At 44.1% G+C, this 24,203-nt stretch overlaps 1 protein-coding gene and 1 long non-coding RNA gene across 4 annotated transcripts in view; one reads left to right on the top strand and one right to left on the bottom strand.

Annotated features, from left to right (window-relative positions):
* LOC105432975 (uncharacterized) overlaps positions 1-24,203 on the bottom strand; it is a 296,484-nt gene that overhangs the window by 147,967 nt on the left and 124,314 nt on the right. The window contains exon 3 of the mRNA XM_089081204.1: positions 7,660-7,745. Within this exon, the coding sequence (XP_088937330.1) occupies positions 7,660-7,745 (86 nt within the window). The remainder of the gene's footprint in view (positions 1-7,659; positions 7,746-24,203) is intronic.
* LOC148935800 (uncharacterized) overlaps positions 1-24,203 on the top strand; it is a 259,524-nt gene that overhangs the window by 187,923 nt on the left and 47,398 nt on the right. For 2 of the 3 annotated variants that reach the window (XR_016140232.1, XR_016140230.1), the window contains one exon: positions 7,653-7,792. This is a non-coding gene — a long non-coding RNA (uncharacterized LOC148935800). Of the gene's footprint in view, positions 1-7,652; positions 7,793-24,203 lie in introns of those variants that run through there. The other variant, XR_016140231.1, reaches the window with a different exon arrangement.

Below are 24,203 nucleotides of genomic sequence, written 5' to 3'. Positions count from 1 at the left end.
CCAGACCGTACCCTGCTCGAAAAAGGCTGTTCCTTTTGGCGCGAAAATTTCGAGCTACATGAAAAATGGTTTCGGACGGCCAGCACGCTCGCAATACACATCTCGTCTCGTCTCGTCGCGACACGTGCTGCTGGAATCGTGTCGTTTGTCGTGTGTGATAATAACTTTTACGACGCGCACTGGTTGTTGGGATATCGTCGTTGTGATATTGCGGACCGCGTCGCGGAGGAACCCCGTCGCGACGAGCGAGGATTAGGGAGGGCCTTTCATAAAAATCCCTTGCGTGATCTGTTTCGAGAGAGAAAGGTGTGTAGTATCCGACATTCAATGCTCTCAAGACATCTCCGACGATCTTTACGAGAATCGTGCTATTGTTCTTCCAGTATGTTTGTACATCGGGAATTCTGTTACAATTTTTCTTCGTAAACATAAAACTATAATGTTGCAACTGCAAAAGATGATAACAGCATAAAAAAGCATGAAAAACCGTGTTATAAAAAATAAAATTAAATTTAACATTTATTTTCCTCTCAACTTTTTTTTAGATAAAGCGAGCTATTATTTTACATCTCCTACGATTAATAATCGTATTTTAAGTATTATATATCTATATATTGACACCCTACTCAAAGAATCGCACGAAAACGATCTTGTATCATGTTTTAAGGGGACGAAACGGATCCGTGAAACCTGTGTCCCTTCAAAATCAAGAAAGAAGGGAGGCACGCCTTTTCTAATGGAATTAATATGCTCCTTATAACCCGCCCGGAGCGTAAGATTTACCTTTTATCCCAGAGAATATGTGATCAGGGTATTAGTGCCTCTGTATTATTAAGAGATGAAAACTGAAAGTGGGGTGGCGCGATGGAGGCGGTATGACGCGGGAAGGATGACACGGGGGTAGGTTTAAAAGTCCTCTCGGCAATGGAGAGACGTTTTCCCGATTTCAATGCGCGGCTGATTTAAAATTCATCAGCTTCTTTAAGGGCTTATTTTTCTGTTCCCGCTCGAGGGTATTTATTTTTTTCTTCTTTTTGTGAGACGAAGATGAGGAGCAAAGACGTAATCTTGTATTCCCGGTGCCTAACGGCCGCGGAGCTGTCTGCTCTTGTCATGAGTAGGCAGATAGTAGCTTTAATTTCACGTGGATGCCCTAACGTGGTGTCCTTTGTACAGGAATAAAATTCTTAAGTATCTCAGTTTCTACAGTTTAGTACAGTCTTTTTCACGTATCGAGTGGACCCGCGAATTTTTCATATAAATCAGATCGCAATCCGCTTATCAATGAATTTATCTTAATTCGGCGGCGAGAACGATTGCTAGGAGATGGAGTTGAAATTCACATTTTGAATCCCCGGAAGCACGATGGCAATTTTTCCAAGGCAAGACTTCACAGATTGCATTAAGTGATATCCGGACGAAATTACAATACGCTACATTTGACTTTGAATTTATAATATCCGCGTGCTGGCTGGCAAAGCTACTGGCACCCTGGGACCTATATCGTACGGAGCGCCCCGCTAATGCGCACCCTCACCCTAGTCTGAATTCAAACCAATAACACGGACGCAAAGAGATTAGGGACAGCGTTTTTAAAGTACTCCCTTGTTTCATGCCTCGCTGTTACTCTAAATCATCCAATTTTCAATTATGTAAATTATCATCACCGTTTCTCCTTTCTTGCTCGATGTTGCAAATTGTTTTAATTAATATACGCTAAACGTGAGCAAAACAGTTTATCGACGAAAAGATCTCGTCCCTTTAAGTTACGGATGAAAAACTTTTGAATACATTAACATTTTCCAAATAATACTATTCGCGATCGAACATATTTTAGACGAATTAAAAATTGTTAATTGACGCTGTCGCTAAGGGAACTCAATACCAATATTTTGCTATATCCCGAATTACTCCGTGTGCAACTGGCTCGCTCACATAATCATGGGGCCGGTCAATGGGAAATGACGAGTCCATCCGAATTGCATGGCCGAGCTCGAAACAGTCGGCCGTCCCTTCACGAAAACGACGCGGTCGATGTTATTTCAAAATATTAGCGCGGTTCGGCAAAGCCTCGGTAGTACAGCGTTCGCTCTATTACCGTGATTAGCATACGCTGACAGGCGGCTATCACCCCTCCTCCTTCCCCCCCTGGAGCCGGAAGGGAGAAGAGAGGGGTGGTGGAGGGTGTGCGAGGTGAAATCAGTTGCCCATCCCATCGCGCGAACGGCCTATAGAGGTGCACGACAGGCTCATCGAAACACTAATACTAACCCGATCCGATGGTGGGACGGGACGCCGTTGGATGGTATGTAACATATTGCGACAAGCTATGCTAAACATTATGCCGGTGACGGCGACTGATGCTGGCTAACCAGCCAGCATGGTGATATATGAGAGCGTATTCGTGTACGCTATTCGCGCAACGACATTCTCTCTCTCTCTTGTCACATTAAGGATGGCAATTTCACACTTGCATTTCGTATCTCACAATTTTACGCCATCCGTGATGACGAAATCTATCAATAGACAAATTAACGCATTCTAAAATTTTTATTTTTATAATATGCGCGCGATTCTTTTTTTTTGTTGATAAATAATTTTTATAAGAAATAGTAGTGTGTGTGTGTGTGTGTGTGTGTGTGTGTGTGTGTGTCAAAAGTTTTGTCCAATAGTTGGCATACAAGATAAAACAATGTTGCAGCATTGCAAAGGAGATATAATTCAAGATAATTTTTTTTTATTTTATGGTTTTTTTTATTTTATTAGATATCAATTTGTCGTGAAATGGCAATCGATTAGTTGAAATTGTGGAAAAATAATTCGTTTACCCGTTAATTGGTGTAACGTCATAATTTTCACGGATAAGCGGCGTGGTGTGAGTTTTTTAATCCCCGTATATCAGTACTATCGCCGTTGCGATAAAGCGCTCTCGTTTAATCAGCTCGCCGATGCCGGTGCGTTATTTAGCGCGGCGTGATTACGAACTTGGCAGTTAGGGGTTTGGCGAGGTTTGGCGTGCGAGATTTCGCTGGTTACAGTGATTGTATGCAGTCTATATGAGGGACACGGCTCAGGGAGATACTTGTAGTATAACCCGATTGGATGCTGGGAGGGACAAACGAACGGACGGACGCGCCGTGCTCGCTGGGTAGCGCGTAACATATTGCGACAAGCTATGCCAAACATTATGTTGGCGACGTCGACTGATACCGGCAGACTTGTTCTCACAGTTCTGTAATATTCACCATTGCGTCTCATGCATCTCTATACGCGCCGTATAGCTCGTTTTGCGAGAGCACTCGCACGGCTCTCACTCGCTCTGTCTCCCCGTCTCTCTATCTCCCTCTCACGCGCGTGCGCGAGAGAGAATAATTATCACATGCGCCCGGCCGTGTCATCTCATTTCGCACGTTGACGAGCCATTGTTGAAGAGGGCCGCGACACGCAATCCTTACGACGACCGGATGACAGCCAGCTAATAACCGACATTAATCGAGACACCTGAAATGTGCACCGACGAAGGTGCCCACGACTGCGAAGGAAATTATAGAAGATAGACGTCTTGGATGTAGGTCTTGAAAATGAGCATGATTGCGAATTACTACAAATTAATTTAATACAAACTTCTATTATATATAAAATCTCAAACAAAATTTTCAAATATTTTTTTTATAAATAAAAGATTTCTTCGTTTAAAAGAATTTCTGTAAAAATGCTCAAATTCAGTTTAAATTTCATATATCGTTCTATATATTATCGTTGAACGTATACTATTTATAATTTTCATATATATTACATAAATAAAATTGAATAAAGGTGATTGAGTTTTTAAAAAATATTTCATAATCATAAGGATAAGTAGGCGAATACGAGTTACAAGCTGCATTTTAAATATATTATTCACAACACAGCGAACGGTATTGGTTTCGTGACCTGTAGTTCAGATCCTTATTAGGCAAATGTTGATCAGAAGTAACTGTACAAGTTGGAGTATACTAGTATCGTTTGCCGTTTTACTGCGAGTGTAGTGAATATTACACCTGAAATATCGGACGCCTGCGCTTGTCAGCTCGTATTGGCCTGTATATCCTTATCTAGAGGAATATTTCATTATTCGCTAGAGAAATGGCTCGCGGCACACCGTACGCCGGCGTGTACCGTAATGCAAAGGTGTTTCGCACGTGGCTTTTTCAGACTTCTCAGAAATTACCGTTACTCCCGCATTTTTGGACTCACGAATGGGGCGGGCACAAATGTCTTCTCTCGAACGCAACGAGGCTACCCGTGCCGGTAATCGCGGCGGTGCGTACTCGCGCGCGTACGAATTTGCATTCGCGCGATTGCCCAGCAGCGCGCGACTACGCGGATTTGCATTCGAGACGAGGCCGACCCAGAGGATCTGTCGGAAAATGGCCCATGCGCCGAGTCGCCTAAGTACAAGGATGGCAGCAAACGACGTTACGGGGTTGACGGACTCATTACGCGGTGGTTTGCATATAGAGCGCGTCGGCCGGCAGAACGGCCCGGGCTCTCTCTCTCTCTCTCTTTCTCTCTCTCTCTCTCTCTCTCTCTCTCTCTCTCTCTCTCTCGCAGTCTCTCTATGCACAGTCAAATACTCACGCGTTTGAATAAACGAACGTACAGAGGGAGAAAACGAGAGAGAGACAGAGAGAAGAGAGGGAGGGAGAGAGGGAGAGAGGGAGAGAGAGAGAGAGAGAGAGAGAGAGAGAGAGAGAGAGAGAGAGAGAGGAGAGGAAGAGAGGAAATGCGAGAGAGTGGACGAGCGGACACTGACTGACTACTACATGAGTAATATGGATTTGAGGGGCGGCTGGCACAATGGTACCACTAATGCACAACCACCCCCGTACCTCGCTATGCTGCGAACCCCTTCAGGCAAACTGCGTACACGGACCATTCAATATTGGCCGTGGCTCTAGCCACTGGCTTATCTACGCTTAATGGCACGACATCGGAGCGTGCCGAAGAACTATGTCGAATCATGGTCCCGTCGTGTCATCAGGAATGATGAGGTTTCCGTCATGCCGTGACACACCTGATCGATACGGACTAGTGTATTCGATGGACAATACAAATACACTACTCATATTTGACAAACAATACAAATATATCACTGAAACTTGTAATGTAAATGATTTTGCAACGAGAAATAAAAATTTTAATAGTATTCGATGAAAAAGTTTCGTTTTATTTTAACTTAAAATTTATAAACAATTAACACATCATCCTTTACGTTTTCTCTATATTTTTTTATAATAATGATAATATAAAATATGAGAAGACTAACACATTCCTACTGTGAATAAGACTATGATGACTTAAAAACTTGTAGTATTATCGCCGATATAAAGCAAAATGTCGACGAGAGCATCCGTTGAAGTGACAGCGTCGCGACGCATCGTCAAATTCCCGATGCGTTATCTTTATTAAAATCGTGTTACTGCCGATGATGTCGTGATCTGCACGATGATCGCATCAAAATTTGTCTACGCGTCCCGATATGTATGACGGACTAACGTCGAATACGCGTACGCGCGTGTCGATCACATTGTACATACCGCAACACTTCGGTCTGATATCCGCGGCAAACACGGACACCGGCTCCGGTATCAGCACGGCCCATTGCTCGCAAATCCGGCCAATTTCCTGCATCCTGATCTGATTGTCACTTTACGACGCGTGTTCCAGCGACCGTCCATAGCCCGACATTCCGACCGGAGTGCGTCTATCTACCGAAACCCTACGTGGTCGCGCAACCAAACCGCCGGCGCGTACGGCCCATATCCATCGACCGTACCCTATGTACCAGCTGATAACGTACGATACCGCGTTCTCTGGATTCAGCATAATCTGACTGATTGGCGGGAGCTAACCGGAAGGATCCCGGTCGGTCGTTGTCCGGTGGGATTGAGTTTATGCGATCGTCGATTTTAACCCCGAGCGTATTTCCCAAAGTTTAACGCGATACACGCCGATATGAAAGTCTCGAACGACTCTACGTCAAGTAACTTATTGATGTGATATTTTTATAAAATTGTTTAATGTTATTAACCACAAGTGTTATAGCAGTGTCGAAATTTTATATGGAAGAAGATGAAGAGAAAGGAAAGGAAAAGTGGTAATGATAAGTTATCCTAAAAAAAAGGATGATAAAAATATGTATACTTCTCTTGAGCGATTTTGAAATCGAATAATATGATGTAAAATCTAGTCGCACGCTTGGGAATAGATTGCAGTAGGTGGTTATACGAGCATTTGACGTAATATCGCTGACGGCGATGCCTGTTTGTGCGAACAGAAGCGAGCGGGCTTTAGAGCCAAGTCACGAAGCCGTCGATACAATCGGTCATATACGCGGGAACACGTACGGAGTCATTAAATTTTAAATGCAGAGGATCTCTCTCGCGTTCACATTAGAAAGATAAATCCCTCCAAGCAGAGCAAGAGATACATACCGAGTTTTTCTCTTCAACATAGTACACCGCTCGTAAAAAGTCAGACTATAAAAGTTTCATAAATGCCTTGATAAGGAGAAATAAACATGTTAACTAAAAAATTAAAAACTGAGTTTTTAGCAGAAAAATTTTCCGTTTCAAATTAAAAATAAAAACGTAACGCAAAATATTTTTTCAATATGCACATGATCAAAATATAAAAAAAAATTTAAAGAATCTTACGCAATATCATTGTATCGAAAAAAAAAGTAGAAAATATAAAAATATTTTGTAAAAAATAAATATTATATAAAAAAAAGTTCGTAGACTAATAATCGTATAAATTGATGAATTTTCATAATATTACCTATTTAATATATTCTACTTCTTCTTCTAGAAAATCTCGAAACTTTGTCGCGCTTGTTTAATATTTCGTTCGTAAGGGCGAAACGTGAAATTTTTTTTTAAATCGAGGGACGAAAATCCTCCTAGTTATACAGATATAGTTCTGGCCTTCTCACAGAAGCACGGAGATGAGAGAGAGAGAGAGAGAGAGAGAGAGAGAGAAAGAGAGAGAGAGAGAGAGAGCTTTGACGATGTTGCGGGGCGTTTATGAAATACGTGTTTCGCCTGGCTATTTGCAGTTTGCACCAGACACGACGGGACAGAGCGGGACGACCATTGTATGGGAAACGGATAGAGTGGCAGCATTTGCTATTCCCGTAGCGCGCAGACTACGTTCCATTGTCACATTGTGCCTGCTAATACGCTAAAAGCCTATCTGTGTTGAGATCTGCGCGCGGAATATTGCCGCGCCCGGGATCCAAGTCGGCGTAACGAGGTTACGCCGAAAGAGACAATCGCGAGTTAATGACTGCGTAATTGAACGGTGGTCGATGGAGTGGGCCGGGGGAGGCGGGGTGGAGATAGGCGAAGGAGATTGGTCTTGGCCGAGGACCTCTATTGAGTAGGAAGTCGGCTCGCAACAACCGGTTCGGTGGCATTGCCCGAATAAATAGATTTTGCGAACGGCGCTTATAACTCCAATCGAAACACGCTCTTGTAAGCGAGTTACGCTCCAACCGGTGGGATTTTGGAAATTTCGCAAACAGTCAAGAAAAGTTTCGCAAATTAAATTAAATTAAGATTAAAAATCTAATTTAATGTTAATCTAACATTCTATCTTATCTGTTGAAGGACTCACCGAGATGATCTCCACACCTGCGTTCTGATCCATCCATTTTACATTTTGACGACTCCTTTATTGCTGTACAGAAGGCGCCAGTCCACCTGAAACGGATAATGGTGCGTGTTATTCTCGGTGAAGAAGAAATAGACGCATAAGATAAGCATCGAGCAAACTGCGCCGTGTTGTGTACCTCGACATGCAGCCGCCGTTAATGTCAGCGCCTGCGAGAGCAAGAGCGAATGAATGGCGCAGCGAGAAGATTTTATGTCTATGGCGACACTTCATCGCGTGTCATGGCGAAGCTGGCGTGTCGTTTCGCGTCGTTGTGAAATTGAATCGAACGTAAAAAATATCGTCGCTCGCTAACTTTACATCACCGCTGCCTTCTTCGAGTTCGCATGTCCGCGGTACACGTCAGATAATACGGGTCCGCGGTTAGTTTCCTCGGATAAGGCGCGCCAGGTACATATAATGGCCGTTCTTTCTCGTAATAGCGAGAAACGATCTCGCGGGCCCGCTAACACTTTGTTCGTTTTGACACTCGTCGCGCCAGCGAGAGGAAACGGCCGACGCTTGGTGCGCGAGTGAAAAGGCGACGCAACCCTCGATTTCGCGGGATCGCGTGCACCGCCGAACCGCAACCTGCCCCAAATTCCTCCCTCCCGTAAGAAATGAAACGGCGATCGACGCGATCGGCGTCATATAATCACGTAAGAATTCGACACGTACGATGCACACGGCGTGCGTATCGTCACGGAACGATATTTTTCTGCGGCGGTTAAAAGAAGCGAAACGGGAAGGGAAAGGAGAGAGAGAGAGAGCGAGAGAAAGAGTAAATCACTCGGCCCTTCGCAGTGTCTCTTCACGGACGAACGAGCGGCTGACAGATGCGTGAAAATTCTTTTAACGACGCTCAAAGCCTCGGAAAAGCAACGCAGCCGATGACGCGCGCGCGAATACGATTATGAAAATTTTCCTTTAATAAATATCTCGCCTGCGTGCACTCGCGCTCGTTCAACTTCATTGCGCGCGCTTCTCACCGGCAGGAGGAATAATTATGTCGTCGCTCGTTTGAACGGAGACGAAGAGAAGTTTTCAAGTTCCTCCCATGTTAAACGGAATTACTCCGAGGAAAATTTCACGGCTTTTAATCCCTCGTCGCTGGTAGGATTTGTATTCTCATAAATGTATCATAAATTGTTTGCATGTTCAATGTCCGCAGGAGGACAACAATATTATTTCGTATATATATATATATATATATATATATATATATATATATATATATATATTACACAGCGTATTAATAGCTATAATAATAACGCTAATTTAAATATGTCTTCTCCAGATTATACAAAAAATTAAAAAAAATTACGTTAATAAACAACGTCGTTTCCTAATAGTCAACGTGAAAGGTACTCAAACTGACGAGAAGCAACATTTTTCTCCGAGAAGACTTCTTCTTTTTCCGCGATCTATCATCCCTTCAGCGTACGTCGCGCGAGCGCGCACGTATTTATACACGTCGACGAGGATGGAAACGCGGGGAAAAAAAAAGGAGTCGTATAACGGCTCATCGGGGGCTTTTTAGGAGTCTCCGGAATATCTCGTGGAATATCACTGCGGGTTTATCATGAACAATACGAGATAAAGCCGGTCGAACTACTCGCAATAAATTCGTACCGAGCTTCCAGATATTTCATAAGGGTGGAATCCATCAATAACCGCCGCTCAGACGAGTGTACGTGTGCACGTGTGTGCGATCGTCGACGGCCCAAGGAACATCGGGGGTGTGCCAGTGGGGTGATCGCTATAGCACGAAGAAACGAGAACGCTCGTGTGTCTCGCGGCAATAAATAATGCGATAAAACACGAGTTTGTCAGGCTATCACGAGCAACGAAGGGCGGCAGAATTTCGCCGGGGAAATATTCGCTCAGCCCCGACATCGACTTCCGTCTTTGAAGTTGCGCCTTATGCGGGGGCATAGGCGGGGGGGGGAGGGGGGGGGGGGTAATTTCACGGTTTCTCGTCAATCAACCAGGACCGCTTCGTCCCGGACCGCGGAAACTCTATTATGCACGCGAGAGCGTCGTAAATTATTTACCCGAGGTAAACAATGCACTCTTCAGAAAATCAGATTAAGCCAACGATAAGCTTGTCAGACGCGCCCTGGAAAGCTTCTGCCTCCTTACCTTTTGCCTTACCTTGTCTACCAGTAAACTCAGTTTTTCACTAGAAACTCGCCACTCGCCGGTGGAGTGATGCACGCCGAAACTAAATTTCAATCGTAAACGAATTTTCTTAGCTTTTGCTTATTTCGTATCCTTGTCGAAGAGGTCAATCTCGAGGCAGCCAAATGAAATTAAAGACTAGCTAGACATCCTTTTATATAAAGTATAAATATCAATATCCAAAAATATCTGAGCAACAATCATTGAGGACAACATTTATTAAGTTTACAATATTTTTTTAAATTTCTATTTGCGCGATAAAAATCCCGAGCACGACGAATAAAAGCAATGCTATTGAATCCTATTGCCGTTTATCGCATCTCTCGATCGACAAATTTGCACTCATATCAGATCCTCGGAACTACGTTTAAGTGTTAAGAACTCCGAGAACTTTCGGAAGAACTTTCAGAACAGCGGGAAAAGGTTTCCCTTGTTTCACGAGGGTGATCGATAAATTATCGTCCACCTATAACACTCGCCCGGCTTTCAGCCCCTAGACGAGTCCCGCGACTTCTGTTCCGGCAAGGGGTGCCGCGCGTCGAGAAAGCATATTCATAAAACTGCTGGAGCAAAACCGCTTTATATCTCTCGAGGTTCTCCTCGATTCTCCTCCTCGATCTCCGCCTCCCTCCAGTCGAGGGTTGGCTGCCTTCGCTCTCCGCTCTCGAGGGGCGGCAGGTCGAATTTATTAGCACTAAGCTAGGAGAAACGGCCGGTGCCAATCACGAATTACGTCCAATAACTGGAATTGTAACCCCCGACTGGGTGGCCTAAACCGGACGATTCCGCGCGATGGCGATCGTTACTCTCGCGGTTGCGGGAAAGCGCGTTATCTTCTACTCGATATAAACGTTAATAACAGGCGAGCGCGCACATTCGGCTTTGACAATACGGAGAATTATTATGCGGACCGATGACGACTGCCGAAGGTATAGTAGGAGGTTCACTTGGATATGCAATGTCATTTGCTCGTGGCACGCGTTACGACTCGCCGTTACGTTTATGTCGGGACATAAAAATGCGTGCCCGGATGCCCGATCGACTGCCGTATGTTTCGACGATCGACTCGAGTCCTTTTCGTCGACGACGGCTTCCGTTCCGGCTTCCTTACGTCTCTCAATAGAAAGACGTTTTAACGGCAATTGAATGAAATACGCTTGTATACGAAACAAAGTAGCAGAAATGATACACGGAAAGAAACAGCTTTGCTGAAGTATCTAAAAATTCAATCATATACCAATCTAAAAGTTATTTTGTTGGGCCATTAAATTTAATTAAGCAGAACGTTCAAATTGGTTGCTAATATATCAAACATTTCAAAAATAATATTTAAGAATCTTACATAGCTATTTTCACGCTCAACAAAATTTTTTATTTAAGAAACTAAATTTCTTCCTGTGTAATATCCTGCAGCACGAATGAACGTATACAGTTCATTAAATTACACAATTTGTTTGCGTGCTATCGATATCGGAGAAGAATATGACAAATAACAGGAAGCATCTTTTGTATTCACGTAATCCCAAACTTAAGATTCGCAATCGCTAGATTTCATTATACCTTATGATAGAATATGACGTCATGACATATGGTTATGACGTTTAGCTTTACAAATCTTATTTGCGCAATTGTTAGTGAGATCAAAGACATACAACGAGAAAATTAATTCTACAACACGCAATAATTATTATTATTCGCATCATCGAGCAAATCCCAATGCGAATAATTATTTGTCTCTTCGATTATACAATCGAGTCTTTTTAATCTTTACGTATCGCGTTATTATTATTTTCAGATAGTTACGTACGTAAAATAACTATGACTATGTACAAGTAGAAGCAATACCATCCCATAAACACGAGCGTATCGCGTGAGTAACCGTTATTAATTAAAGCATCGTAGATAAACGCGCTTCTCGATTCGATATAGAACTTGATTCTCTTTGGGGGACTAAAAACTTTTACGATTTTTAGCTTTCGCCGATTTAACGGCACCTTTAACGACCGTGGCTTTTGCCAACATACTGGAAGCCACCGGGGACCGCCGCGTCGTGCGATGGTAGACCCCCGCGTATTATCGAGTTACATCTAATCATCATAACCTCTTGTCCGACCAGCCAGCCAGCCAGCCAACGAGCTGGGATTGTAAAAGTTTAATATCCACCGGTTTACGATTCCGCGACACACACGGCCGCGCACGGTACGCGTGTGTGCGCCACGCACGAGCGGATCGTACGCGCAACACAAAATGATAACGAGGATTGCCGTCTTAAGATTATCCGTCGACTCCAATTATTTTTACTAGTGTATGACATTCTTATTATCACAGATTACATTATATATTGTATAACAATGAGATATAAACATTAGCATTTTAATTGCAGCTAAGTGTCCCAAAGATTTTTATCACGTAGACAATAATTCGACATTCGATCACAAAGATAAAAAGAGATTTTTTTTTTTAACATAAAATCAGACGTAACGGAATTACATATTAATAAAACTTTCTGCAACGGCTATCGTAGTTGCAGAGTTTTCAGCGTTTAGAATCGAATTCTGGGGGCTTGTATTCGAGCGGAATACGTACGGGCCAATACACGCGTATACATCGCCGATGAACGGAATGCCCTAGCGAGATATCCGCGGATGAAACACCGCGAAATCACGGAGCATGGAACATAACCGGTCGCAAGAGCGGAGACAAGGGGGGGAGAGGGGTACGAACGAGCAGGGAGAGAGAGAGACGGAACGCGAGGGATAAACATGGAGAGTTCGGTTAGTTTGGATTTAGTTTCGAGTTTACGTTCCCCGGGCTTCCTGAGTTAACCAACCACGTAAACGCGGCCGTTCCGGCCACCGACGGGTTATATTCTATTACGCGATAAATATTAAACCGAGGTATATACGCGCGTACGATTCGCGAGGGTGAATGGCGGCGGCGGCGGCGGCGGCGTATCGTTCTCCGCATTACGGCGGATTTAATTACGGCACATTGCGCCGCAATGCGGCCGCGAATTCGGCCCGTGGATGAGACGTCATCTGTTCGATGTTCGAAGTAATTTTTTCCTATTTATCTGGGATATGATGGGAAATTAATGAAGAATTCCCCATAATTTCATAACGATAAATTCTCAAAGTGAGCAACATTTCATCACGATCAAAATTAATTATTATAATACGAATGAAATTAAATTTGTGTGAAAATGTATGAAAGGTAAGGATTATTTTCCAACCGTAAATTATAAACAATGATTAAGCCTACGGCTGCAAAATAATTCTTTTCGTGTAAAATCGAATCAAGTGTCACGTCAATTGTCACGCACGGTTTACGTGCACGTACCATAATTCAAGGAAAGACTGAACAACTTTTTCAATGGCATCACAGTCCGATTTAGAATTCGCTCAAGGCGCGCTCATTAAAATTTAACGCACTACACACAAGCGTTTTTGAAATTTCGCTTACAACGGTTTCTCCTGCAAAATAAACAGAAGATGGCACATAATTACGCCGTTGCCGCGGCTCGTTTTCGCTGATGCGACGTTATTTGAAAGGTTCTCCAGCCCCGAGAACACTTCGTGTCCCCGGCCAGGATGGAAAAAAGAGAAAGACGAAGGGCGAAGGGCCCCACAAGGACTCCCGCGCTTGTATCTACTCTCATCAAAGAAGATCCATTTCTTTCTCTTCCTTTCTTTTTTTTACCGTCGGGCGCCTCGTCGCGCTTGTATCGGATGTGTCGGGTTTCCAGGCAACTGGGTGCCTCTCTTCTGCACGTAATAAAGAGGACAAACAAGAAGGAACGTGACCTCGTGTGGGCAAAGCCCGAAAGGAAAAGGTGTAAGATTACGCCCTTATCGGCGATTCTTACACGCTCCCTGCCGGCGACTTTGGGTTATTTGTCCTGTGTCGTGTCTTCGATTGCTCTCCGGTACCGCCCCCCATTTGACCTAATTTCCCCTCAATTTGGCCGTAAATAAATGAGCAGGCAAACATTAAATGAATCAAGACATTTATTTGGTCACGAAAAAGAATTTCGTGTCATTAGTCTGCTAGTCTGACATGTATACGCTGCGCCTTTTGCCCTTTATCCCTTTTTATTCGTCACGATATGCTCGAGTCCTAAAATAGAAGTGCTGTTCCATGTCATGTGTTCTCTATATCTAAATTGTACACACATAATACACATAATACACATATGTGACCTATACGGCGATTGATATCTATAAGAACTATCTCCTATCATGACGCATTAATTTTCATGTCACATGACTGTTTAATATTTGCCATTACGTCTTAAGACATGTGCTAGTTATTTTTTTCTTTTTTACTTTACATCTCACGTTCCTCTTTTTTTTGAATTCGCGAAGTATACTCTTTACGATGAAGAAGTATAGGAAAAAAATTCTTTCTTTCAGTGAAACGATACGACTCGCTTTGCATCCAAATGCTCATACCAACTCGAAAGAATAGCCAGAACACTGAAGAAAAAAGCGTGCAGGAAGTATCAGAGAGACAGAAGGAGTAGAGAAGAGAAAAATCAATGCCCCATCGATTTACGCCTATGGCATGAGATCGTCATTAGATCGTTCTAGCTATTTGAATGAAGAGAAAGCATTGTCTGAGTTTCTGCGAACTTGATTTAGCATATTTCGTGCGTAAAATCGCATTTCTCGATGTATTGAGAGAGCGATGGTGTCATAAAACTATAGCTCCGTCGATCATTATCGACCGCGAACGGATGATTCTTCGTGCATCATCGCACTTCATTGACATCGAAAACATATAAAAACATATGTAATCCGTCGAGGATCATTATCGTAAATGCATGTGAAAAATTCGTTTCAAGTTGTAGTTGTCACCAGTGCGATTCCGGATGCGAGCTCGACTTGGTCGGAGATCTCTCTTTGATTCGGTTACCATTAGAGGATCGTCGATCCCCTGAAGACCTCACTCGAGACTGTTTGCGAACCAAAATACGACTGAAACTCGACAAATATCGCGTTACCAATTCTATGACTCTTTTTCCATCCCCTTAGCTCACCGGCTCCTCGAAAGAAGCGCGCGCGTTTTAGGTCGCGAGGTATTGACCTAGTAAAGCGACAACCCTCGTTGCCTCTTCGTATCATCCCTTCGTTCATTATTTACACCCTCATAGCGAGGCAAGGAGAGCCGTGTATGTGAAGCGGCGCGACCCTTGGCGAAGAAAACGGGAATACGCGTTACACTTAATTCTCCTTGTCTTTACAACCCCTTTGCAACCCCGAACAAGTGGGCCACTAGGCTGCTGAAAGTACTGACGAGGAAGCGTTATCGGACATGCCAAATGATGATTGTCTAATGATTTTAATGAATTTTGAAAAATACATAATGTCTTCATAAAATAGCAGATATGCATGAAGATATAATTGCTCGCTCTGATAATATTGTTATAACTAAAATCAAAATTAAATATATTTTTGTAAATCTGATTTTTAAAAATCTGATTCACAAAATTCTCAAGATTTATAACTGAGTTGTCAATGATCTATGACACGAAAGAAATATAGAAGCGGTAAAATCTGTGTACACCGTTTCCACCGTTGCGGCTTAATAGGGAAAGCGGTCGAGGAAAAAGAGAAATCCACTCCAATATGTAACCAGATACGTGCTCCATGGAGAATTCGATTTATCGCATATCGACCTTTCGCTTCCAACTAGGTACCTGCGGGTGATATACGTTGCGGCGAAATGGATTTCTCGCAAAAACGCGAGGTAAAGCGTCGTCGTGGTCGCGCCCACCGCGGAATTTTCGCGGGGAGCATGTTTTTTCCCTTCTTTTCCCGGAGCCAGAAAAGGGGGTGGCGAAGAGGCCACCCGCCACCCGCGGCGAAGTGACTCCGCGGTGTGTTCCGTAGTTGGACTAATTTAAATATCAGTTCGGCAAGGGCGGCTTGTAAATCTATCAGCCGTGTACAAATTTATGGGAGAGGCGCGTATGGATGTTTTATTTAGTAGCTCTCGCATCGCGCACTCGGGCTTTGGGTTTGGGTACACCCGCGTGTATATAAGGTGCTTCATGAATAAAATATCACTGCTAATGCCCGGAGGCCGGGCGACGCGTTTTTCTCCCCGAAGATGCGTCGCGGGCGCGCCGGCACGAATAAAAAAAAAAAAATGAACGATCGCGCCGCCACCGTGCCGTTGCGTTGCCGGCGTATTGCATTTGGGAAAACGCTCGTAAATAATCGGGCGAGAAAATATTCCCGATCCCAGCCTCCGTCCTTCTCTCGCCCGCGTACGTTACTGTCGCTATCGATTGCCGCGTTTCCATTCGCGATACATGTCAATCTGATATCGTTTGTATCGCGTTTGTGAAAATCCAAATCGTAATCTTCTTCCGGCAATCTCTCTCGACTGTTTTGTACGTCCATTTAAACGTCGATTTAAAATACGTATATACAAAAATTATTGGTACGTTTTTAAAAAATTACAAAGAACTCAATTTATGCAGAGAGAAATGATTTTATCACAATTTTCATATAACTAAAATATTTAATATAAAAATGAATGATAAATGATATTTTCCAGACCTCATCTCAAAGGTAACAAAATTCACATGAGAGGTAGTGTATACACTCTTAATTAATGCAACGCCATAAAATTAGTTCGAAACTCCGTCGAATGAGGGAAATGCGTCGGGTCGCTTTTAACGAGTTTCCGCGTTTCCGCCAGAGATCTGCATTTTATTATTTCTGCCGTGGCAGTTAAGTAATGGTGATCCTTTGCGATTTGGGAGACATCCTTCGACAGGAAGTCGTGCGAACGGCGAACGGATACGGGCGCTATTTGCATTCGCGGTTGTAAAGAAGGCGAAAGGCGATCGACCTTCTCTTTCTATCTCCGCCGTTCTGATAATAAAGACAGCCCGCAGGATAAACCCGACCCTTCTGCGTCCGTCTCTCCCCTAAGAAACGCCGCTAGGAGAAACGAGGGCTACGAGCTTATGCTGCGACGAAAGCTCGACGAAAGGTACGATCGGACCGAGGAAGGACCGGCGATATGCGAACTTTTATTTCGCGGCTTCGGAAATTTTCCCGCCGTTTCCCGAGCCGGCTTTATCTTTACAGTCGGCCATCCGGCGCGGCATGTGGCACTCTTAGCGGGCTAATTTCCCCTTCACATTCGATTTTCACGGGTGACACTTAACGCCCTACGACTCGACGGCCGCAACAACTTATTGCGGCCGCGTTTACGGCCGCGTTTCTTTTCCACCGAGCGCATTTCTTTCCTTTTTACCATCGCGCGTATAATATTTATCTCGCGTTATCACTTACTGCCAGCTCTAACACGTAATGCCGAGGGATGAATGACGCGACGGAGGGCGATAGAAAGGTGGAAGGAAACGTAGAATATACGAGCCATTATTCCGAGCGCGATCATTATTTTTTTATTCAATACCTTTTCTTTCGCATTCTTCATAAAATATCATTGTCTACGTACACTGAAATTTTATATATAAATATCTAATATATTTATTGTGTATCTCTCGAATATATATGAAAATTACACGTGAGAGTCTCGATCTCATTCTCCGTTGCAGCTTTTCGCGTTTCGTTCACCTCTCGCCTCGTTTGTAAGCGTTTAGTAACGGCAGATCAAAAATAGCGGTGGCCGGCGGATTTATGGCGTCAATTGCGCAATTTACCTCGGCAGCGCGCGAAGGAACGGCGCGCATAACCGCGCGTGCCCGTTAAATGCTCGAAAGTGCACGCTATTGTAAGTGCGCACTTTACATAACAGTAAACTTTGTATGCTAACCGCGATGCATATAAGACTAGTTACCACGCCTAAGTTTGAGCAATGTCAGAAACGCATCGAGGTGCGGCTAACGATCTTGGAAGTCAAGAAGTTGGCGCTACTCTATAAAGATAAAATTCAAGAAAAAAACATAAAAATTAAAGAAAACAGACGTCAGAGCGTGCAATATTAAACAAATCCCCTCGACCTCCCATAAAATCTGAAGAGAAGAACTAAAGAGCGTTAGCTCACCATCTGGTCGACGGAAAAAACTCAGACACCAACTTCCGTTTTATCATACTTCTGCGTTTTATATCGCTTGCTCCTTTTTCATCCTCGCATACCCCCTTTACGATCCTTTCTCTATCTGCCTTCCTCTTTCTCTCTTTCTCCTCGAGGAACGACGAGCGAACAGCTGGCTGTGACTGACAGGGGCGTCGTATCGCCGCGGCGGGAAATAAATATCATAAAAATATGCCAAATAAATGCAAACAATTCGGACCAGGCTTTCAGCCAGAAGGGTTTGCTCTTACTCTCGTCGGGGTCGTAAGAACGCCATGAAGCGCCTCCTTACCCCACGGTTATTATTTTCTGTTTTATTGGTTTCTGCGTGCGCCACGCATCCGCGTACCTCCATCCAACCCTCCCACGCAGACACGCATGGAAACCCTGCGTGCTACGACGCGTGCAGACGTGCATAACGTACATCGTAAAAGCCTTTTATATTTCGATGCACGAAAAAAAACCCGGTCGTTACTTGCAAATTCGGGGAGAACGTCACTAAAGAGCCACTGCAAAAATTATCGGTGCAACGCTCACGCGCGTGCGCGCGTGCGCACGTCCTATCGCTGTTGGTCGCTCCCGCGCGCAATTAGGTCAGATGGGTCGTTAAACGTGTCCGCGTATAACGGCGACCGTAAATTCGGCTCCCGATAGTGTCTCGACGATCGCTATAATTACTCGTTTCCGGTGCCAATGGCTACTCAATGTTTTCGTGGCGTTCCAATGGAAAAGTTCGAAAATGGATTGAAGTAGCGCGATCGTATACGCGCGGGGGACCGACTATCCAATTCCCGTGAGTATTTTATAGCGCAGACGGAGTTTTGAAGGTAATTCCGAGTGGCTAAGTCCCATCCCGGTGGAATGCACGAACCGTGTATCTAACAAAATGCATCCCGCCTGTTTTCATTCGACATTCGTGTTCTGTCTGTAAGTGAATTCTCTTTATCTCTATCTTTAATTAAATGCGTATAAAAGCGCATAAATATAAGCTACAGCTATATATCCTCTACCTACTCATGTCCATTGTGCGTTACGTTTAATTTCTATTTCTAGTTTTTATTTTCAAAATTTCATATTCATTCCTGTACCTAATTCCCATTCGGGAATTTTTATTCGGTGCAGAGCCTCACTTACCAGAAATAATCGGCGGAAGCCGGTCGAAGCTCGTGCGGCCAATGAGCACGACGGAAGGGCGAGAAGAGGCGAGTAATGCTTGCCGGGTGCCATATAAGATCGACAGCAACGAGAGCGGCAACGAGAGAGCTCGCCGTACCTTTTGTGGGCTGACTCAGCGTAAGAATAAAACGGATTTGCCATCAAGGCGTTACTACCAGCATTAAATAAAGAAATATAGCCTCACTTGGCTTTCGTCCACTACGCCACATCTCTCGCGGGTGAGACTCGCCGGAGAATGAGAAAGAGAGAGAGAGTCGGCCGCCGCTCTTTCTAAGCATTCGTACGTTAGCACTAAACTATATTACAACCGCAACGCCGAACGGCGAGCGTCGACGACGGCACCGCCGCCAGGCCGCGCCGTTTTCGCGTACACAGACACCGCCACGGCGGGGCATGACGGATGCCTTTACGAGGCCGTGATTTATTTTATTATTGGTGGTCGAGGGCGTTATAATCTTCTTGACTGGGAAATGAAGCGATTCGCGAGAAGAGAGCCTCGTGTCGGTCGACCGGGGCGCCTCTCTCTCGCCGCGTGCGGCAACGGAAATTCGATCGAAGCGCGAACACCCCGGCTTTATGGATCGTGCCGTCTCGCTCGTCCGTTTACGGTCGCGAATCGAAATTACTCTTCTCGTAAAAACGCCCGTATTCGCGGCTCGAGCCCGGCCCGCGCTCTTTCGGGGAAAGGGCTCTTTCGGGTATCGCGAGTCATAGCCGACAGCTTTTTTGTCGTTCGCTCTAAAACGAAGGTAACCGTTTCTCGCGGCTATTCGCGTGCCCGAAGGCGTAGCTCTTCCCTTTCTCTCTCCCCCACGTTTCACGGGGTCGTTGCGCACGTCTGCTTGTTTATAAAACACACCCCTCGTTTCTCTACGGTATCCATTTGCGAGGATTCGATCGACGTTTTACCGTTTACTGCGACTTGAAGTTGCCGCGTCTTACGATGAGGGAAGAAGCGAGTCGCGTCGTCGAGATAAATTAAAAACTCTTCGCTTAACTTTGAACGATCGATAGCATGAAAATACGCGTACCCCAGAGAAAAGCGTATAAAAAGCGTAGAAGTGGAAGATATCGGCAAAAGGATAAAATAAGAGAAATGGAGAAGATAGGATAAGAACTGCACGTCAGGTTTAAAGTTCACGAGCAACTTGTACGGAATATAAAATGGAATTACAGCTTTAGCCAGATAAGTACGGCGTTCTTTAATAAATCATGACAAGACGATAAACTAGTTCTTTTTATAAACGTTACTTTTCGTGTCTATCTACAACGAAGTGAAGCAACACAAATCAAATTAGGAAGAATTCTTATAAATTAGTTTTATATTCGTATATTACATTGCTTGTTCATATAATAAATTTTATATTCTTAAATAATATAAGTTAATTCAATTTTATTTCATAGAGAGACAAGCGGTTAAATTCAGTTTGAGTTTTAATTAAGTTTTAAGAAAATCGATGCGAAATATTTTTATTTTTCGCTATTCGTGTATTCAACAAACATTCTCTAAGATAGGCGGTAATAACAATTCGAATGGAAGAGAGAACTATATTAATTTTGCCCGCTTTTTTGTCTCCAAATAGTTTTCCAAATATTCCAAAACTTGTTAAATCGGATATTATTATATTAAATATAATTTGTTCACCATTCATGACAGATTATGATTCGGTGTAGCTCACTTTAAAAGCTTTAAGATTATTTTGTATAGTAAATATACGGATGTTTGAAAGCGACTCTCATTACAAAAATTGAACGAACATGAACAATGAGCATCGACAGAGAATGTAAGCGCGAAAAATTAAGACCTGAAAGTGTAAAAGATGACAAGAGGGAAAGAATGATAAGAGAGAAAGAGAAAGCTTGGACATAAGATGAAGAGCAATCGTGTCGTTTTCGCACGGCGTCGATTCGACCGGGGAAAGAAAGTCGGAAGGCTGAGAGGAGATTCGCGTTTGAATGTTGCGGGGACGAGATTGGTGAAAAAGTACGCCAGCGCGTCGCGGGGGTAATGCTGGTGATAGAGAGATGGAGGTGCGTGAGCATCCTGGCCATGATCCTTTCAAGATCCTTCGGTTCCTCATTTTAATTTTCTTCGCGGCTTGATTTCACCCTCATTCCGGCCTCGACACCAAGCCGAAGTACCAACCCCCGAGAGCGGAGCAGCCGTGAAGGTTTCTGACTGTGGCCCACCCCAACGTCGTCTCTCAAGAAGTGTAAAGTCTCGGCACCCTCGGCTTAAAAAATTGATCCGATATCCCGCCGTGTTGGCCCCGCAATCCCATGGGGACTGAAAGGGACAATGCCGCGAGAGACGAAATACGAAGGAAAGAGGAGGGGTTGCATTCGCGTCGATGAAAAAAGGAAAACGCTACGTCGAAAGAAAGAGACAGAACTCGCGGAGTAAAAAGTGGGACGGGAAGGGTACCAGTGAGAAGACTAGGAGGGATGGTCCTGCAGTGATTATATCCGACAACCACCCCGAAAAACTTCGGGGCACCTCGCTTTTTCCCCGTCCCCCATGTCGTCGGTCTTCCATCAAGATACGAATAAAAATGCTTTAAGCAATCCCTCTTCTTTAGATGCGACATTTATATTTAGCACGAGATGATGTTCTTTACACCTCGGGTAACAGGCATCACTGTGAAACACCCAAGTTCTTGCAATACGAATATGTACTGATGATTTTTCAAAAACTAATATTCTTTTAAAATAGAAGATAAAGATATTTTGAAGGTTTCAGTTGTAAAATATAGAAATATGAATTGACATAGAAATATAAACAGAGGATTTTCTTCACCTACTATATAATCATGTTTATATCTATGCAGAAAGGAATATTTAGCAGATTTAATACATCGATCAAAGCCACAGGGATCGTTCGGGTTATTAAAATCAATGCGATATTACTGCAATCTAAGCGCCAAGGAGCGAGAAGGGTTAAACGCCGACGATATCCGGACGATATTATGGATAGTAACGTTAATATCGGCGATATTCAGCAAAGTTACGATCATGCTGTCCTCGAAGTCTCAGTGCGAGAGGAGCTCTTCCTCGAACTTAGCCGGGGGACATTATGCAATATCCTACCTACTCCAGAGTTCTCCCGACTATCGACGATGACGACGTCCACCGCCACCAGTACGTCGTCGACATCGTCTCATCCGGCTCGGATCTACCTTAAGTGCTCTCGAACAGGCGCTGAAATCCGAAGTCGAGTCCTTGCAACGCGAACCAGCTCGATATCGTCCGAATTTCCGTTCAACAAGACGACGGCGTATTCTCGGTCATGCTGCACAATGGCTCAACATTGTACAAGGGAGGGACATAGTTGTCGTCCCCTCTCGCCCTGCGCCGTCGCGCTTTAATGCCGGTCGAAGCGAGAAGCCGGCTAGACAAGGAGGATTTCGCAAAGGGATAGAAGGGAGACGCATTAAAGGAACTCGATACGTGAGCGTCGTGCTCGAGGCACTTGGGTCGGTAACCCTGGTCTCCTCTGAATGATACTAACCTAACCCAAGGAAATAATACCGTCGTCCTGGCCGCTCGTCTAGATTGCCGTCGTCGACTCGTAAGTTACGTCGCGTAAAAGCGACGTCCGTAAAGGGCGGGTGAACAAAACTTGAATGTGTTTCGAGTCGCGAAGGAGTTCGCGAAACCGCGTTACAGATATATACACACATGCATGCGGATGGGATAGAAACGCGCGGGTCGATTTCTCTCTTTCTCTTTCTTCCTCCGCGTTTCTTCGGTGGGTGGTCGTTCCCCGGACGGTCGGTGATATCCGGGGGAGACTGGGAAATTAAAATAGAGCCCGCGGAAAGAAAGTTGCGAGAGAAAGAGAGCTCGCCCACCGCCACCGCCTGTGTACTCCGAATTTTATTGTGTCGCGGAAGAGAGGAGTGGCGACACCAAACGACGCCCGAGCGACGCGGGAGAGATTTTTGACCTAAATGTCGGAGGTGACCTGACCGCGTTGGTAAGATCAAATTTCTCTTACTCTTCTCGGAGAGAATAATTTGTGGAAAATCCGTATCCCGCATATTCTGAGAAAGGTCCAATTTCTTGCTTCCACGCGGACGACAAATTGACCTCTTTCCACGCAACATTCTCGAAATGGTCTCGTTGTTCGGAAGTTATTACAGTTTCCTATCCATTTCTCTTCATCTTACTTTGAATATTTTACATTATAAACGTACACAACAGAATTTCCCATTGATCTAATTTTATATAAGATTATTTGAATGAGATTTTTATACAATAAAGTGCGCTATGAAATAAATTGAAGATATTTAAAAAAATGATGAGGAATTGTTGAATGATTATTAAATGTAAAATGAGACATGCTCTACTCATATATGCGTCACCTTGTTGTACGCAATGCGCAACCTATTTGTCGCAACTTACAGTTTAACACAAAGGATCCATACATCACGACAATCTGCGTTATTCAAAGCAAGAAAGTGTACAATGTGAAATTTATTATTCTTTTCCAAGTATTCCAAGTATATAAAGAATTTTTAAAGACTCTGACACGCAACACAACGAATTCTATCATCCAGCATTGGTGCAAGTGAATTTCAATTCGTCGGTGAGCGAATCTAATCTTCCAATGTCGGATGTTATGCAAGCTAATTACCTCTAACGAGACACGAATGCTGCAGGCAATAAAGTACTCGGGTTAATTACTAGCGTAGGTTTATGAGTGGAACACGAGTCGAGAGGCGTGTGAGTAAGAAACGGCCGAACAAAAATTTCCCGACGAACCGATGCGGATAACATTTGAATGAGACGTGACGCGTACATCAGGCGCGAAAAGTTATTAGTATTCCCTAATGAGAGAAGAGAAGTCGGCAAAGGATACGGAGGATTCTCTTTTCACATCCCTCTCTGTCGCAACCGGAGCGTCACAAGATAGAATGGAAGGTTCAAAGGTCCTCTTCGCTGAATCGAGCGATTCCGCGAGCGCAAGAGTGAAAAGAAGGAGGAAGCGAGTCGAGGAAAGACTGGCGACGAATAGGAGAAAGACTGACTGGCGCCACTGACTTGGTCAAACACACTCATCTTAACTCTTACTTAGCACCTTATTTCCATACGAT

This window comes from Pogonomyrmex barbatus, unplaced genomic scaffold, assembly GCF_055798465.1.
Source record: "Pogonomyrmex barbatus isolate J1 unplaced genomic scaffold, ASM5579846v1 scaffold4, whole genome shotgun sequence".
Taxonomy (NCBI): domain Eukaryota; kingdom Metazoa; phylum Arthropoda; class Insecta; order Hymenoptera; family Formicidae; genus Pogonomyrmex; species Pogonomyrmex barbatus.
The sequence above is the reverse complement of the archived record's forward strand: the minus strand, read 5'-3'. Positions and strand labels throughout refer to the sequence as shown.